Source organism: Oncorhynchus clarkii, chromosome 15 (genome assembly GCF_045791955.1).
Source record: "Oncorhynchus clarkii lewisi isolate Uvic-CL-2024 chromosome 15, UVic_Ocla_1.0, whole genome shotgun sequence".
NCBI lineage: Eukaryota > Metazoa > Chordata > Actinopteri > Salmoniformes > Salmonidae > Oncorhynchus > Oncorhynchus clarkii.
In genome coordinates, this window is record NC_092161.1 from 37260647 (window position 1) to 37279955 (window position 19309).

A 19309-nucleotide genomic window follows, 5' to 3' on the forward strand; every position below is an offset into this window, starting at 1 on the left:
TGAACTTGTCCATAAAAAATGCTAATATTAGTTTTCTGTTGCAAAAAGTTTTGCTACGTTGTTCCCAAATGAATACAACCCTGGTTCAGAGAGTATTGAAGGAGGGGTGGGAGAGCAGATCCTGGAGAGAGTACAGGGTCCTGGGGGTCAGGGCTCAGGGTAGTAGTATGGCCCCAGCTGGGGATGGATACATACCCTTTGACCTCAGCCACACACACACTGATATCCCACTCTCACTTGGCTCCCCAATCTAACCAGACCCAATCCTTCAGTCCTCCAGGCCTCCAAGGCCTTGTCCACTAACCTAGGAGACACTGAGACGCACCCAGACTCTCAAATGGCACCCTATTCCCTTCTATAGCGCAATGCTTTTGACCAGCACCCTTACGGAACAACCACATGATTTCACATGTGGAAAATCACATTATTTTGGAACAAAAATAAGTCGTAATAATAAGCAGTGCTTTTAACAGAGTGTTTTTAATGTACATGACTAAATTGTTTATTTATACAGTAATTATTATTCACCTGGGATTTGAACTCACAACCTCTTGGTTCATGGCATTCCGATCTTTCTGCTATGTCACCACGCCTGTGTTAATAACCGATTTCACCTGTATTCTTACACTTTGGACTTCAAAGGGAATCTCAGCTTTGTCAAAAATAAACTCAAGAAAAACAATTCTGTATCAAAGTGATTCAGGAGTCACATTGAAACAGAATAATATTCACAACCAACATTAGACAACTATACAGAAAACCCTCAAATTGGTGAAATAAGTCAATTAAATCAGTGGTGAAATAATTGTCAGAATAACTAAAATAGCAGTGCAGACCGCACTCTTTTTTTGCTAAGTGCAGAGATGCGTTATAGGTAATGAATGTGTATGGGAATGCCACAATGTGAAGTGAAATGTCACATGTGAAGTGTTCCTTTAAAACACGTGAAGAAATGTGATTTTTCACATGTGAAAACATGTCAAGTGAAGTCTTCCAAAACCACATGTTTTCACATGTGAAGTGTTCCAAAAGAAAGTTTTCAAATCATGTGGTTTTTCCATAAGGGGGGTGACAGCATCTGAATTTCCTGCGATGCCACCAGGTCTGTGGCCACAGATTTATTGGCAAGAATACATTTCTGCACTGCTTAAAGTTACCCATAATCATGTCAATAATTGTGTGATTTTTCTGACAACACCTTGCAGTGCTCAGGGACACTTGACATTAATGCTCTCTGGATTTGAACTTGCAACCTTTTGGTCTGGAGTGCATTCATGTCTCAGCAGTGCCACCAGATACTTATTTGTTACCAACAACACACACTGAGTGTACAAAACATTAGGAACACCTGCTCTTTCCATGACCTAGATTGACCAGGTTAATCCAGGTGAAAGCTATGATCCCTTGTTGATGTCACCTGTTATAACCACTTCAATCAGTGTAGATGAAGGGGAGGAGACGGGTTAAAGAACGTTTTTTAAGCCTTGAGACATGGATTGTGTATGAGTGCCGTTCAAAGGGTGAATGGGCAAGTGGTGGTGGTGCAGCAGGAACTTCACATACCTAGCAACCAAGAATCTCTCTTCAAATCTCAAGAGAGGTTTAGTCCCAAGTAATTCAGGGGACCATGACACAATGCTCAAAAGCATTCCTGGGGATGTTCCTGGAACAAACCAGGAACTAGATCAAACCTGCAGGATACCTGACTGTTTAAGTTGAAGTAATGTCAATTTTAAGGTCAAATATTCTCAATGACATTTGACACTTGGGTTTTCACATGTGCTCAAATGTTGTCACGTGCAGTTTTATGGAATCACATGTTGAAATGTTGCATCCCGCCTCCCGGTGGCGCAGTGGTTAAGGGCGCTGTACTGCAGCGCCAGCTGTGCCATCAGTCCCTGGGTTCCCGCCCAGGCTCTGTCGCGACCGGGAGGTCCGTGGGGCGACGCACAATTGGCCTAGCGTCGCCCGGGTTAGGGAGGGCTTGGTCGGTAGGGGTGTCCTTGTCTCATCGCGCACCAGCGACTAGTGTGGGGGGCTGGGCGCAGTGTACGCTAACCAAGGTGGCCAGGTGCACGGTGTTTGCTCCGGCGCATTGGTGCGGCTGGCTTCCGGGTTGGATGTGCGCTGTGTTAAGAAGCAGTGCGGCTTGGTTGGGTTGTGTATCGGAGGACGCATGACTTTCAACCTTCGTCTCTCCCGAGGCCGTACGGGAGTTGTAGCGATGAGACAAGATAGTAGCTACTACAACAATTGGATACCACGAAATTGGGGAGAAAAAAGGGGTAAAATTCACAAAAAAAAAATTTAAAAAAAATGTTGCATCCCATGTTACAGTTATTTCACGTGAAATTCATGTGTTTTTTCCTGTAGGGCAGACTCTGGCCTACAGCGAGTTGGGTCCCATACGTACGTGTGTGTGTGTGTGTGTGAGAGAGAGAGAGACTCTCACACTTTGAGAGAGAGAGATTTTTATTTGTCAATTCTGTTCTCTCTGCTCATCCATCAAGTGTTTGCTTTCACAACTCATGCCAAATATAAACCGATCCATTTTGTGTGGATAAACTAGCATGGGCGGGTTGTCCCAGATACGAGTCTGACCAGTCTGATCCCCTGCTCTAGGTAAGTAAAAATTTCACTGTAAGGCCTGTTGTATTCGGCGCATGTGACAAATACAATTTTGATTTGAGTTAATCCTCTCGCTAGCAGCCCAATGTTCCCAATGAACATGAGCACAGATCAGCAAGGACAGAATGGGGGGATACCACTCCAGGCATTCCTCCAGCCTTCTTCCTCTCCTCCTTCCTCACCACATGTTGGTTCCCTTCATTCCTCCCTCCATGATTTTTGAGAAGTGAAGTGAAACAATAATGATACAAATAAAAAAAACAATTGAAAGATAAACCCAATGATCGGACAGACAGAGTGCGGTTTAGACCCCATGGTTAAATGGATCAGTAGGCTACAATCCCAAATCACAGCCTAATCCCTACACAATGCCCTGATGAATTGAAGCTGTTCTGAGGGCAAAAGGGGGTGCAACTCAATATTAGGAAGGTGTTCCTAATGTTTTTTACACCATTTATAGTCACACATTCTCAAAAATAGGAGTATGGTTTCGGTACAGTGTTGTATTCTCGTTTACAAAAAGGTCAGAAGGTACACATAAGGTACCTTCAGACGTACACATAGGAGTTCACTGTTGCTATGGAAAAAGGGGGAAGGCTGTCTGTGTGTGTGTGTGTGTGTGTGTGTGTGTGTGTGTGTGTGTGTGTGTGTGTGTGTGTGTGTGTGTGTGTGTGTGTGTGTGTGTGTGTGTGTGTGTGTGTGTGTGTGTGTGTGGGAGATTCAAAGAGAGAGCGGGAGATTGAGGAGGAGGCGTTGAGGGTGTCATGCGAAATGTCACAGATGTGATGATGGGGTTGATGAGTGAATGTGGTCTGACTGATACCCAGTGAGGTGGAAATGTAGGTTAATCTGGTCAATGGCACCATACCGCCCTCCAGGCCTCCCTTTAGTCCTGTGTGTGTGTGTGTGTGTGTCCAGCAGCATGGGAAAAGGTGCAGAACAGAGGGGCGTTGGCTGATCATTTTATGGATGGATGGAATGGGGGAAAAAAGAGCTGATGGAGGAGAAGGAAGCAACGAGAGAGGGAGTGGATGGATGTGCAATTAGCAGAGAGAAGATTGGATCAATGTGTAGAGAGGACGAGGTGCAGAAGGAGAGAGAGGGGTCGCACCCTCCTTCTCTGCATCATCCATCAAACCATGCTCTAATACTCTACTCATCCATGTGATTTACTACTAGTTGTGTGTGCGTGTGTGTGTGTGTGTGTGTGTGTGTGTGTGTGTGTGTGTGTGTGTGTGTGCGTCGTCATGGCCACAAAGCGAGGAGCAAGTCAGCAGCCCCCTTCTCTCAACCCTCCATCCCTCAACCTCAGTGACTCAGGGATAGTTCACCTTACCCTGTAAGCAGTCTGTAGACAAGGTATGACAGCAGTCCATGCTTTGATTTAGGCACTATTTCAAAATGCATTTATGGCACAAATACCATTTAGCTTCTTGTGGCACAAATCCCATTAATGTCATGGGATCGATATTAGCATTTTTTGCACATCTTGCACAAATCATCTTTAAGTGACATCGTTGAGCGTCACAATATGTTTTAGATACTTTCGAAATACGTGCACAAAACCAAAGAATGTATTGCTGTCATACCTTGTCCATAGACTGCTTACAGGGTAAAAAAAAACAATGGGTCATTTTGTGGTTTGAGCAAACTATTCCTTTAACCCTACTTCACTCTAATTGAATTACCCAGTGTTCCTCTTGTGTAACCTGGTCACAGTAAGACAACATGCTGAGCTGGCCCTGCATTACATTAGCTGTACCTGTGCGACTAACTTCAGTACACACTGAACATCCACTGTGGCTTATGGGGTTGCACCATAAACACTAAAACAGTGATATTCATTGATACACTCCATCCCTAAGAGAAAGTATCTGGATATTCAAATGGAATGGACTCTTTGTTGATCGGTGTGTGTGTCTGTGTGTCCAGGTCACGTTTGTTTCTGTGAGTAGACATCTATATGGGGTGACTGGAGTGTTATGTTGAGGGATGGGAGCTTGGGGGGGATGCAGCCCGGAAGCAGTGCAGTGGTGGTGTTGATGGATGATGTGCAACAGAGGAAGGAATGTGTTAGAGTGGGATGCCATGTGTTCAGCCTGCCAGTGATAGAACCCCCCCCCCCCCCGTGGCCTGAGGGAGACACCTAGTGGTCACAGAGAAACTGCAATATGGTCTCTTACTGCTCTCTGCCCTTCCACCCACACGACATGCCAGTGAGATTTACAGCTTACATAGCACACAGTTTCTGCTGTAAAGGACGGGGAGAGAGATGGAGAGAGAAACAGAGAGGGAGAAAAAGAGATATGGCAAGAGAGGGTGGGAGAAAGGAAATGGATAGAGTAAGTAGACTGACATCATGCTCTACCTCATCAAAAATCACAGTTGTCTTCATTAGGCAGATATCGCCCCTAACTACATATAGGCTACCATATCGCAACTCCATATACACTATATATACAAAAGTATGTGGACACCCCTTCAAGTTAGTGGATTCGGCCATTTCAGCTACACCCGTTGCTGACAGGTGTATAAAATCGAGCACACAGCCATGCAATCTCCATAGACAAACATTGACAGTAGAATGGCCTTACTGAATGGCTTAGTGACTTTCAACGTGGCGCTGTCATAGGATGCAACCTTTCCAACAAGTCAGTTCGTCATATTTCTGCCCTGCTAGAGCTGCCCTGGTCAACTGTAAGTGCTGTTATTGAGAAGTAGAAACGTCTAGGAACAATAACGGCTCAGCCAGAAAGTGGTAGGCCACACAAGCTCACAGAACGGGACTGTCGAGTGCTAAAGCATGTAAAAATCATCTCTCCTCAGTTGCAACACTGCCTCTGGAAGCAATGTCAGAACAAGAACTGTTCGTCGGGAGCTTCATGAAATGGGTTTCCATGGCTGAGCAGCCTCACACAAGCCTAAGATCACCATACGTTGGATGGAAAGCTCGCCGCTATTGGACTCTGGAGCAGTGGAAACGCCTTCTCTGGGATGATGGATCACGCTTCACAATCTGGCAGTCCGACGGACTAATCTGGGTTTGGCGGATGCCTGGAGAATGCTAACTGCCCGAATGCATAGTGGCATTTGTAATGTTTGGTGGAGGAGGAATAATGGTCTGGGGCTGTTTTTCATGTTTCGGGCTAGGCCCCTTAGTTCCAGTGAAGGGAAATCTTAACTCTACAGCATACAATGAGGTTCTAGATGATTCTGTGCTTCTAACTTCGTGGCAACAGTTTGGGGAAGGCCCTTTCCTGTTTCAGCATGACAATGCCCTCGTGCACAAAGTGCGGTCTATACAGAAATGGTTTGTCGAGATCGGTGTGGAAGAACTTGACTGGTCTGCACAGAGCCCTTACGGCAACCCCATCGAACACCTTTTGGGATTAGGCCTAATCAGTGCCCAACCTCAGTAATGCTCTTGTGGCTGAATAGAAGCAAGTCCCTGCAGCAATGTTCCAACATCTAATGGAAAGCCTTCACAGAAGAGTGGAGGCTGTTATAGCAGCAGAGGGGGGACCAACTCAATATTAATATCCATGATTTTGGAATGCGGTGTTTGACGAGCAGGTGTCCACATACTTTTAGTCGTGTAGTGTACCATATTGCAACATGCAAGGCAATTACCTATGTTTAACCTCTGCCAAATTCTCAATTAACCCCCTAACTCAGAATTATTTAATTATCCCCGTATTTCCTTGCAGGTGCACCTAGCTAAAGACACAAATGGATATTCCCTACATAGTGCACTAAAGTCACAAATGGATATTCCCTACATAGTGCACTACTTTTGACCAGAGCACCAAAGGACCTGCTCAAAAGTCGTGCACTGTAAAAGGAATAGGGTACCATTTGGAATGCAACCACAGTCTGCTACAGGGATGCGTAATGCATTCTAATCTGCTTCTGGGCCGTTACTGTTACTCACCCTGAGTGGAGAACTCATTTATCAGGATCTGCCTGGGCTGGTGGACAGACAAGGCAAGACCACTTTGCATTCAATAGCTCAACTCTCCAACAGTCAACCTACCGTTCCAGTTTATAGTATCCCCCCCAACCAGGTCCCCTGAGCAGTAATTACCTTACTGCCAAGGACCCCATTCTATTTCCACACCTGCTGTCTGACACATCTCATACATTCTATATTAATGTAGCTTGGAGGGAGCCAGTTCTCAAACAAGCTGTTAGAGAAGCTAACTCTGAATATGTACACTACCAGTCAAAGCTTTTTCTTTATTTGTACTATTTTGTAGAACAATTGTGAAGACAAAAACTATTAAATACCGCATATGGAAGTATGTAGTAACCAAAAAAGTATTCAACAAATCAAAATAGATTTTATATTTTATATTCTTCAAATAGCCACCCATTTCCTTGATGACAGCTTTGTATACTCCTGGCATTCTCTCAACCAGCTTCAACTGGAATGCTTTTATAACAGTCTTGAAGGGGTTCCCACATATGATGAGCACTTGTTGGCTGCTTTTCCTTCTCTCTGCATTCCAACTCATCCCAAACCATCTCAATTGGGTTGAGGTCGGGGGATTGTGGAGGCCAGGTCATCTGACGCAGCACCATCACTCTCCTTAGTCAAATAGCCCTTACACAGCCCGGAGGTGTGTTGGGTCATTGTCCTGTTGAAAAAAAAATGATAGTCCCCAAGTCCAAACCAGATGGGATGGCGTGTCACTGCAGAATGCAGTGGTTGCCGTGCTGGTTAAGTGTGCCTTGTATTCTAAATAAATCACAGATAGTGTCACCAGCAAAGCACCCCCACACCATAACACCTCCTCCTCCATGCTTTATGGTGGGAAATAACATGCAGAGATCATCCGTTCACCCACACTGCGTCTCACAAAGACACGGCGGTTGGAACCGAAAATCTCCGGTTTGGACTCCAGACCAAAGGACACATTTCCACCGGTCTAATGTCCATTGTTCGTGTTTCTTCACTGAACAGTTGATGTTGAGATGTGTGACACTTGAACTCTGTGAAACATTTATTTAGGCTGCAATTTCTGAGACTGGTAACTCTAATGAACTTATCCTCTGCAGCAGAGGCAATTCTGGGTCTTCCATTCCTGTGGCGGTCCTCATGAGAGCCAGTTTCATCATAGCGCATGATGGTTTCTGCAACTGCGCTTGAAGAAACTTTCAAAGTTCTTGAAATTTTCCGCATTGACTGACCTTCATTTCTTAAAGAGATTATGGACTTTCGTTTCTCCTTCCTTATTTGAGCTGTTCTTGCCATAATATGGACTTGGTCTTTTAGCAAATAGGGCTATCTTCTGTATACTACCCCTACCCTGTCTCAACACAACTGATTGACTCAAATGCATTAACAAGGAAAGAAATTCCACAAATTACCTTTTAACAAGGCACACCTTAATTGAAGCTGGTTGAGAGAATTCCAAGAGTGCGCAAAGCTGTCATCAAGGCAAAGGGTAGCTATTTGAAGAATCTCACACATAAAATATATTTAGATTAGTTTAACACTATTTTGTTTACTACATTATTCAATGTGTTATTTCAGAATGTTGATGTCTTCACTATTATTCTACAATATAGAACATTGTAAAAAAAAATAAAAATAAGCAAAACCCTTGAATGAGTAGGTGTTCTAAAACTTTTGACTGGTAGTCCACATGCAGAACACAACAGTGACACTTGGCTTGGCTACCTTGAATGTGGTTCTTAAGGAAATTAGTGGATTGTCTTCATCATAGATGATAGAGATTCTGATGTTTGGTGGTGTTCATCAATTATTGTAGTTGCCTTCATCCCATCACTAGGGGGCATAATCTTACTAAACACCAGGGACTGAACAGTTCGGCTACTTCAGGTTAACTGACTGAACTTTGTCAAGTTTCTCTCTTAATGGGCTGAACTACTAGTAGTAGCTCTATAGAGGAGATAATGCTGGGCTAACTGGGAAACAGCAGCTCTATGGATGGTGATCAGTGTCTTGATCTCACTGCTGCACATGTTGTTTCTATCACCGTTTTGTGAATGTATAGAGCAGTATAAATATAGGATCTATGCATGGCTCACACCCACGTCTGTCCTTAGCACTCCCCTTACGGCTAGTTCATCTGTCAACACTCAACATTGTGACTGCTCTGGGCTCATTGTGACCCAACGTCAGGGTATAGAGACCCTGTTTGACTTTACACACAAACACCACGCACATGCGGTCAGGGTCACACGCAGACACACACACACACACACAGAGGCACACACACACACAGAGGCACACATGCGTGTGTGCGTACAGACACACACAAACACAATCGCTGTCTGTGACAGAGAAAACTCTGGGGGAGGGAACTCTCACTACCACTTCCTGTTGTGTGTGTGTGTGTGTGCGCGCGCGTGCGTGCGATCATGTATGGCAGAGGGAGTGATATCTTATTTCCTCTGGCTCTCTGACCCATAGCCAGTATCTCAAGTTTCTCTCTACCTTTCGGAATAGACTGATAGAGAGAGACTGAAATAGAGAAAGAGTGGGATAGGGACCGACAGATAAGAAGAGAGGAGTAGTCCAGGAAAAGAGAGGGATAGCCCAGGGGATCACTTTTTTGGGATATCTAACGCTGCAATCCATCAACCATGAGCCGCTTCAGTACGTTTAAAGGCTACAGCAGGACAGAGGAAGAGGAGGATGATGAGGTGTTTGTCTGCAGCCCGGGATATAAGGTGACGGACTGAAGCAGATATAGATATCTGACAATGTGGGAGGTCTTTAGTTTGACTTAGTAGTGACATAGTAGGTGATACTTGTACTTGATATATATACTTTCAGCTCATTCTTTAAAATGTATGTTGAAAATGTTTGCCTGTTTATAAGTAAACTAAATAGGCTGTTGCTTCGTAAAGTGACTTCTTGACTTTGTCTTAAATGGCATTTGTCAGCACTGTGTAGGGGACCTTCTATGAGCTAAAAACGTCAAAACAAAACTTTATTTAACTCTTATTTCATACAGTCCATCCCATTTAGCAAATGAGGGCACCTCGTTTCTCTTGGCTCTCACTGTAGTCAGTCTATTTCTGAGTTTACTGCTAAGCTTTAAGGCACTAGAAAGAAACCTCTTCTCAGTGTGTGTGTGTGTACTGTTAAGTACATTTCTGGAGTCATTCCCTGCTGATGTGGACTGGATCATATGAACTCAAAATGTTGAGGAGGAGAGCAATACACTGCTTATAGAAATCACAATGATATGATAGATGCCAGTGAGCACTAAAACAATTGCCTTCTCAGGAAACACTACAGTTTGTATTGCCCTTCATTTTGACCGTCTAACCTTTCGTTTCAGCATATCAATATGTCAGATTTACATACGCTCTTCTTATCATTTATAACAGATCACGCCAATTCTCATTCTAATTCTCAGTTCCCCTGCTGAGTTTGGCCATTGACAGCTGAGCTTCCATGTAAAAGTTGCCTTACTATTATCTGAGCCTTAGGGCTCTGTGATTGACACCCAGCTGTAGAAAATATAGTAGGTCCCCACACAAAATATTCATTTTTCGATTTGTAAATGATTTTCACCGTACTTCACTAGAATCATACGCAGACATTTTGCCTAAAGAGCCGCCTTCAGTGTATTCACTCCCAGCTGCCCATGTATTTTACCAAAGCCACAGTCAGAACACTTGATAACAATAGATAAACAACAGGGCCTTTCCTGCTGCACACACACACACACACACGCAAACAGACACTCACACGCACTGCAAACTTCACTCTATTCCAACACAGCTCTACAGGATATTAAATCATTATTTTGGAGTATATTACTGTTATTCCAGGCCCAGCAGGAATCCCCATCTGTTTCCACGCTAGAGAATGTCTGTCTGGCTGTACTGTCTGGTGTTTTACTCAAACTGCCCCCCCCTTTTTTCCTCTAGAATTCCTCACCTGCCCGGCTCTGCTTGTCTTGTCTTCCATACACAGAGAATACAGAACTAGGCAGACAGCCTATGGCACTGAGAGCTATATGGTGAATCAGCAATGGGCAGGTGCAGACCTGGGTCCAAATACATAGGCCTATTCAACCCAGTATCACAGATTATTGTGAAATAGACACAAATTGCTTATTGGAAACTTGTGACCGGCACAAGAAAACATACTTTTTTTCGTGACCAGTACACGATTTTTGTATATAGTGCATTTCAATTACAGATAAAGACAGTAGGTTACTTAAGACAGAAACGATTGGAGGGAGGAAGGGAGGTTGGTTGGGGAGGATAGGTGGGTGTATAATGTGAATGTGTTCGAATCTCATCATGGATAGCTTTATCATTTTTGCTAATTAGCTACTTTGCAACTACTTACTACTTTTGAGCTACTTTTCAACTACTTAGCATGTTAAGTAACTCTTACCCTAACCCCAATCTTAACCATTTAACCTAACTCCTAACCCTTTAAATACTTAGCTAGCATGTTAACTAATCTTAACCCCTAACCTTAAATCAAATTGAAGTTTATTTGTCACGTTCGCCGAATACAACAGTGCTTACTTACCGGCCCTAACCAACAGTGCAATGTTTAAGTAAAAAATAGGTATTAGTTGAACAATAGTAAAGAAATAAAAAACAACAGTGAAAAATAACAGTTGCGAGGCTATATACATTAGCGAGGCTATAAACAGGCACCGGTTAGTCAGGCTAGTTGAGGTAGTATGTACATGTAGGTATGGTTAAAGTGACTGCATACAGTGCCTTGCGAAAGTATTCGCCCCCCTTGAACTTTGCGACCTTTTGCCACATTTCAGGCTTCAAACATAAAGATATAAAACTGTATTTTTTTGTGAAGAATCAACAACAAGTGGGACACAATCATGAAGTGGAACGACATTTATTGGATATTTCAAACTTTTTTAACAAATCAAAAACTGAAAAATTGGGCGTGCAAAATTATTCAGCCCCCTTAAGTTAATACTTTGTAGCGACACCTTTTGCTGCGATTACAGCTGTAAGTCGCTTGGGGTATGTCTCTATCAGTTTTGCACATCGAGAGACTGACATTTTTTCTCATTCCTCCTTGCAAAACAGCTCGAGCTCAGTGAGGTTGGATGGAGAGCATTTGTGAACAGCAGTTTTTAGTTCTTTCCACAGATTCTCGATTGGATTCAGGTCTGGACTTTGACTTGGCCATTCTAACACCTGGATATGTTTATTTTTGAACCATTCCATTGTAGATTTTGCTTTATGTTTTGGATCATTGTCTTGTTGGAAGACAAATCTCCGTCCCAGTCTCAGGTCTTTTGCAGACTCCATCAGGTTTTCTTCCAGAATGGTCCTGTATTTGGCTCCATCCATCTTCCCATCAATTTTAACCATCTTCCCTGTCCCTGCTGAAGAAAAGCAGGCCCAAACCATGATGCTGCCACCACCATGTTTGACAGTGGGGATGGTGTGTTCAGCTGTGTTGCTTTTACGCCAAACATAACGTTTTGCGTTGTTGCCAAAAAGTTCAATTTTGGTTTCATCTGACCAGAGCACCTTCTTCCACATGTTTGGTGTGTCTCCCAGGTGGCTTGTGGCAAACTTTAAACAACACTTTTTATGGATATCTTTAAGAAATGGCTTTCTTCTTGCCACTCTTCCATAAAGGCCAGATTTGTGCAATATACGACTGATTGTTGTCCTATGGACAGAGTCTCCCACCTCAGCTGTAGATCTCTGCAGTTCATCCAGAGTGATCATGGGCCTCTTGGCTGCATCTCTGATCAGTCTTCTCCTTGTATGAGCTGAAAGTTTAGAGGGACGGCCAAGTCTTGGTAGATTTGCAGTGGTCTGATACTCCTTCCATTTCAATATTATCGCTTGCACAGTGCTCCTTGGGATGTTTAAAGCTTGGGAAATCTTTTTGTATCCAAATCCGGCTTTAAACTTCTTCACAACAGTATCTCGGACCTGCCTTGTGTGTTCCTTGTTCTTCATGATGCTCTCTGCGCTTTTAACGGACCTCTGAGACTATCACAGTGCTTGTGCATTTATACAGAGACTTGATTACACACAGGTGGATTGTATTTATCATCATTAGTCATTTAGGTCAACATTGGATCATTCAGAGATCCTCACTGAACTTCTGGAGAGAGTTTGCTGCACTGAAAGTAAAGGGGCTGAATAATTTTGCACGCCCAATTTTTCAGTTTTTGATTTGTTAAAAAAGTTTGAAATATCCAATAAATGTCGTTCCACTTCATGATTGTGTCCCACATGTTATTGATTCTTCACAAAAAAATACAGTTTTATATCTTTATGTTTGAAGCCTGAAATGTGGCAAAAAATCGCAAAGTTCAAGGGGGTCGAATACTTTCGCAAGGCACTGTATATGATAAACAGAGAGTAGCAGTAGCGTAAAAGAGGGGTTGGTGGGTGGCGGGACACAATGCAGATAGTCCAGGAAGCCAATGTGCGGGGGCACCGGTTAGTCGGGCTAAATGAGGTAGTATGTACATGAATGTATAGTTAAAGTGACTATGCCTATATGATAAACAGAGAGTAGCAGCAGCGTAAAAGAGGGGTTGGGGGGGGACAATGAAAATAGTCTGGGTAGCAACTTGATTACCTGTTCAGGAGTCTTATGGCTTGGAGGTGATAGCTGTTGAGAAGCCTTTTGGTCCTAGACTTTATGCTCCGGTACCTCTTGCCATGCGGTAGTAGAGAGAACAGTCTATGACTGGGGTGACTGGGGTCTTTGACAATTTTTAGGGACTTCCTCGAACACTGCCTGGTATAGAGGTCCTGGATGGCAGGCAGCTTAGCCCCAGTGATGTACTGGGTCGTACACACTACCATCTGTAACGCCTTGCGGTTGGAGGCCGAGCAGTTGTCGTACCAGGCAGTGATGCAACCATGCTCTCGATGTTGCAGCTGTAGAACCTTTTGAGCATCTGAGGACCCATGCCAAATCTTTTCATTTCCTGAGGGGGAATAGGCTTTGTTGTGCCATCTTTGCGACTGTCTTGGTGTGTTTGGACCATTCTAGTTTGTTGGTGTTGTAGAGACCAAGGAACTTGAAGCTCTCAACCTGCTCCACTACAGCCCCGTCGATGAGAATGGGGGCGTGCTCGGTCCTCTTCCTGTAGTCCACAATCATCTTTCTTAGTCTTGGTTACGTTGAGGGATAGGTGTTAATCTGGCACCACCTGGCCAAGTCTCTGACCTCCTCCCTACAGGCTGTCTCTTCATTGTTGTGTCGTCTGCAAACTTAATGATGGTGTTGTGGTTGTGCCTGGCCATGCAGTCATGGGGGAACAGGGAGTACAGGAGGGGACTGAGCACGCACCCCTGAGTGGCTCCAGTGTTGAGGATCAGCGTGGCAGATGGGTTGCTACCTAACCTCACCAGCTGGGGCGGCCCGTCAGGAAGTCCAGGATCCAGTTGCAAAGGGAGGTGTTTAGTCCCAGGATCCTTAGCTTAGTGATGAGCTTTGGGGGTACTATGGTGTTGAACGCTGAGCTGCAGCCAATGAATAGTATTCTCATGTAGGTGTCCCTTTTGTCCAGGTGGGAAAGGGCAGTGTGGAGTGCAATAGATTGCGTCATCTGTGGATCTGTTTGGGCGGTATGCAAATTGGAGTGGGTTTAGGGTTTCTGGGATAATGGTGTTGTGAGCCATTACCAGCCTTTCAAAGCACTTCATGGCGTGTTGAAAATGTCAGTGAAAACACCTGCCAGTTGGTCAGCACATGCCCGGAGCACACGTCCTGGCAATCTGTCTGGCCCCGCAGCCTTGTGAATATTGACCTGTTTAAAGGTCTTACTCATGTCTGCTGCGGAGAGTGTGATCACACAGTCGTCCGGAAAAGCTGATGCTCTCATGCATGCCTCAGTGTTGCTTGCCTCGAAGCGAGCATAGAAGTGATTTAGCTCGTCTGGTAGGCTCGTGTCACTGTGCAGCTCGTGGCTGTGCGTCCCTTTGTAGTCTGTAATAGTTTGCAAGCTCTGCCACGTAAGATGAGCGTCGGAGCCGGTGTAGTACGATTCAGTCTTAGCCCTGTATTGGCGCTTTGCCTGTTTGATGGTTCGTCGGATTGCATCGCAGGATTTCTTAAAAGCTTCCGGGTTAGAGTCCCACACCTTGAAAGCGGCAGCTCTACCCTTTAGCGATTGTTGCCTGTAATCCATGGCTTCTGGTTGGGGTATGTACGTACAGTCACTGTGGGGACGACTTCCTCGATGCACTTATTGATAAAGCCAGTGACTGATGATGTACTCCTCAATGCAATCGGAAGAATCCCAGAACATGTTCGTCTGTGCTAGCAAAACTGTCCTGTAGTTTAGCCTCTGCTTCATCTGACCACTTTTTTATAGATCGAGTCACTTGTGCTTCCTGTTTTCGTTTTTGCTTGTAAGCAGTAATCAGGAGGATAGAATTGTGGTCAGGTTTGCCAAATGGAGGGCAAGGGAGAGCTTTGTACACATCTCTGTGTGTGGGTACAGGTGATCTAGAATTTTTCCCCCTCTGGTAGCACATAAAACATGTTGATATAAATTAGGTAGAACTGATTTAAGTTTCCCTGCATTAAAGTCTCCGGCCACTAGGAGCGCCGCCTCTCGGTGAGCGGTTTCCTGTTTGCTTATTTCCTTATACAGCTGACTGAGTGCGGTCTTAGTGCCAGCGTCTGTCTGTGGTGGTAAATAAACAGCCACGTAAAGTATAGATGATAACTCTCTTGGCAAATAGTGTGGTCTACAGTTTATCATAAGATACTCTACTTCAGGCGAGCAAAATCTAGAGACTTCCTTAGATTTTGTGCACCAGCTGTTGTTTACAAATATACACAGACCACCACCCTCCGTCTTACCAGAGTGTGCTGTTCTATCTTGCCGTTGCAGCGTATATCCTGCTAGCTGAATATCCATGTCATCATTCAGCCACGATTCCGTGAAACATAAGTTTTTGATGTCCTGTTGGTAAGATATTCGTCATCGTACCTCGTCTAATTTAATGTCCAATGATTGTACGTTGGCGAGAGATGTTGACAGTAACGGCAGCTATCCCACTCACGAATGTGTTATGAAGAAAGAAAATCGTGTAATAAACATGAAATGCGTTGTGATGAAAATCATGTAATACTTTTCCGTGTGCCTGTCAAAAATTTATTTTTAATACATAATTAGTGTCTATTTCACAATAAGCTGTGATAGTGGGTCTATTGTATGTATTTGAGGTGTACTTGATTTAACTTGGAGTTTGCACTTTTGGGATTATTCTATTGGTTCCATTGTACAGTACATACAGCTCAAGTTTTCAGGTGGTTTTCTGTCGAGGTCTAGCGACGACTTCTGTGAATACCACTTTACACAATGTTAGTTTGACCCTGGGCCCAAAACAGAGACAACAGTCTGGCTACCACTACTGTACCTCCACCTCAACGATCGAACTCCAAAATCAAAATATTATTCTGCAGTGGTACATTTGGATTCTCCATAGTCATGGAAACCAAAACTCGCTGACTGTGTTTGATGTATGGGCCAGACAGAGTGGCATCTTAAACTGTTTACAAAACCAACTCTGTTTCCCACTCACACTAAATACACAGGCATTTTGCTTTCTGCACGTTTTGTAGATTTTGCTTTCTGCATGTTTATTTCAAAATACAGGGTCACCCAGCACTGTTATGCAACATGCTGTCTTTTTGTTTCTTGTCTTGACAATATCATCAACTATCATTTGTGTGTCCAATTTTTACAGTCTGATGTAGTTTTTAGAGTTTTGTAGCCTGGAATCCCCTTGTTTCGTTATTGTTTAAACTTTCTAAATTCCAGGTTAGAACTTTTTTGTAGAACTTGCTGGCTGAGAGGTTTGTTTGTCTCCACTCCGTTATCAGTGGGTACTTTGGTTTAGAGATTGACAGTTGATATCACTGCCGACTCTTGGCTACTTGAGTGATACGACCCAGAGCACTAGGAGGGTTTCCTATCTGTCTAAACGCTTCCTCTTTTCAACACCCCTTCATTTCCAGTTCCTATGATCATTATCCTCTGCCTTCTCTTCTATAAATCATTCTCTCCTAATGTGAGCATTGTATTTAACCCAGTTATGGGCAATCAATGTCCAATAATGCTAAATATTGAATCTTATTCTAATGTTTTTATTTCGAATGTGATGAAAAAGTAATGTTGCTGCACAGTGTTTGGATTTTGCCACAAAATAACGTATTTGACCGGCCTCAGAAAAAGGTTAGCTTAACAACAGTTGAAGTATATAGGATACCATGCAGCATATTTCGTTTCGACACTGGGCTAGAAACAGATGGATACAGCATGTTGCAACGTCCATCCTTACCACATGTGTCTGATTGCCAAAGCTACCCATCCTCCTTCTCCTTCCTGCCTTGCCGTGCAGACTACATCACTGTGTCTGTGCTCTGAATCTACCCTCTCCCCTCCTTCCTCTTTCTGTACTCCGTAGTTATCTCAGGGTTAACCTCTCCTTCTCTCTATTTATTCTGGATCCCTCATCTAAAACTGCCCTCTCTTTCTCTTTCTCTGCTCTGTAATGTACCTCCATAATTCCCCATAAATGTAACCTCTCTGGTCAGTGCATGCTGGCCATGCTACTCTGTTAGTATTTCACAAGAGACTAACCTCTCCCCTCTCTCTCTCCCCCCTCTACAGACGACGTCTCCGATAGGGCAAGGCCGGCCCGAGTCCCCTATCTACACCAACCTCCAGGAGCTGAAGATCTCCCAGTCCAGCCTGCCCACCCTCCCCTCCAGCACCCCACTGCACATCCTTGGGGACTGGGAGACCCACAAGGACCTCACCGGTAGACACTTCTACTATAACAGAGCCACCGGGGAGCGCACGTGGAAACCGCCCCGTGCACGGGATGCTAGTGGCAGTACCAGTAGTAGTCGGGGAGACCCCCATGGCATGGGAGAGATGGAGGTAGGTAACACACTCCCTGTGCACCCCAACAAAACAGATCCGTATTCCATTGACTGGCATGTTGTAGATGCAGTCAGAGCAGAAGCTGAGCTGTAAGTAAAGAGGGGAAAATAGTTTGGTTTGGATCCAACTGAGGAAGTTTAACCCAGCATGTTGACCCCTGCCACTGATTTACAGTCTACCTAATCTATCTGTATCCTATTGTGTCAACATCTGGGTCGTTCCACGCAATGGGTGCCTTTTGTACATGCAAACTTTTAAGATATTAAAATAACATTCAATTGCATGGAGGATATGTTTAGCCTACGGAAAAACACCATCTCAGGCAATAAAGTATTTTGAACTAAGAGCATTTTATCTGCACTTGTACCACACTGTCTGTCAACCCTGTTACGGACACTTACTGTATGTAACCTAATTATTATTTAAAAGCATGAGAAATCCAATATTTTCTCATTGATCAAGTATCCCTTGTTCAGTAAACTCATACAGTTTAATATCAAACGGATAAAGTTACGAACAGGGTTGATGCTAACAGAGTTGAGGTTTTAGGTGACGATCGAACATTACTCCTCATGTGGTGAAGCGCATGTCATCAGCTGGTGTTCATGAAATTAAGGATTATACATATGTCCCACACATAATGAAAGTTGTGTCAAATAAAAATGTTCAGAACATTAATTGAACAAACAGGGTTGACATGTTGAGCTCATCCACATCAGTCAAAGATGATAAAACAATTATAAATACAGTGCCTACAGTGCCAGAAAGTGACTTGTTCCACATTTTGTTGTTACGCAGTGGGATTTAATTGTAAAAAATGTCAATGATCTACACAATAAAAATCTAAACATAAGTAAAAAATACAATTAAAATAAAAAATGAAGAAGAAAAAAACATCTTTATTACATAAGTATTTAACCCGCTGAGTCAATACATGTTAGAATCACCTTTGGCATCGATTACAGCTGTGAGTCTTTCCGGGTATGTCTCTAAGAGCTTTGCACAACCGAATTGTACAATATTTGCACATTATTCTTTTTAAAGTTCTTTAAGCTCTTTCAAGTTGGTTGTTGATCAATCCCAGACAGCCATTTTCAGGTCTTGCTAACAGATTTTGTAGGCAGATTTAAGTCGAAACTGTAACTAAGCCACTCCGGAACATTCAATGTTATCTTGGTAAGCCACTCCAGTGTATATTTGGCCTTGTCTTTTAGGTCATAGTTCTGCTGAAAGGTGAATTTGTCTCCTAGTGTCTGGTGGAAAGCAGACTGAACCAGATTTTCCTCTAGGATTTTGCCTGTGCTCAGCTCTATTGTTTCATTTTATCCTAAGAAAAACTCCCTTGTCCTTGCCAATGACAAGCATACACATAACATGATGCAGCCACCATCATTATTGAAAATATGAAAAGTGGTTCTCAGTGATTTTGTTTTCTTGGATTTCCCCCTAACATAACGCTATGTGTTCAAGACATAAAGTTAATATCTTTGCCACATTTTTTGCAGATGTACTTTTTTGCTGTTTTGGAATATTTATTCTGTAAAGGCTTCCTTTTTTACACTTTAATTTAGGTAAGTATTGTAGAGTAACTACTATGTTGATCCATCATCAGTTTTCTCCTATCACAGTCATTAAACTCTGTAACTGTTTTAAAGTCACCATTGGCCTCATGGTGAAATCCCTGAGCGGTTTCCTTCCTCTCCAGCAACTGAGTTAGGAAGGACGCCTGTATCTTTGTAGTGAATGGGTGTATTGATACACCAAGTGTA

At 43.5% G+C, this 19309-nt stretch overlaps 1 protein-coding gene across 4 annotated transcripts in view; it reads left to right on the forward strand.

Annotated features, from left to right (window-relative positions):
• Positions 1–19309, forward strand: part of LOC139367235 (rho GTPase-activating protein 12-like) — an 89162-nt gene that overhangs the window by 41485 nt on the left and 28368 nt on the right. For all 4 annotated transcript variants that reach the window (XM_071105461.1, XM_071105460.1, XM_071105459.1 and 1 more), the window contains exon 3: positions 17265–17537. In XM_071105461.1, the coding sequence (XP_070961562.1) occupies positions 17265–17537 (273 nt within the window). The remainder of the gene's footprint in view (positions 1–17264; positions 17538–19309) is intronic.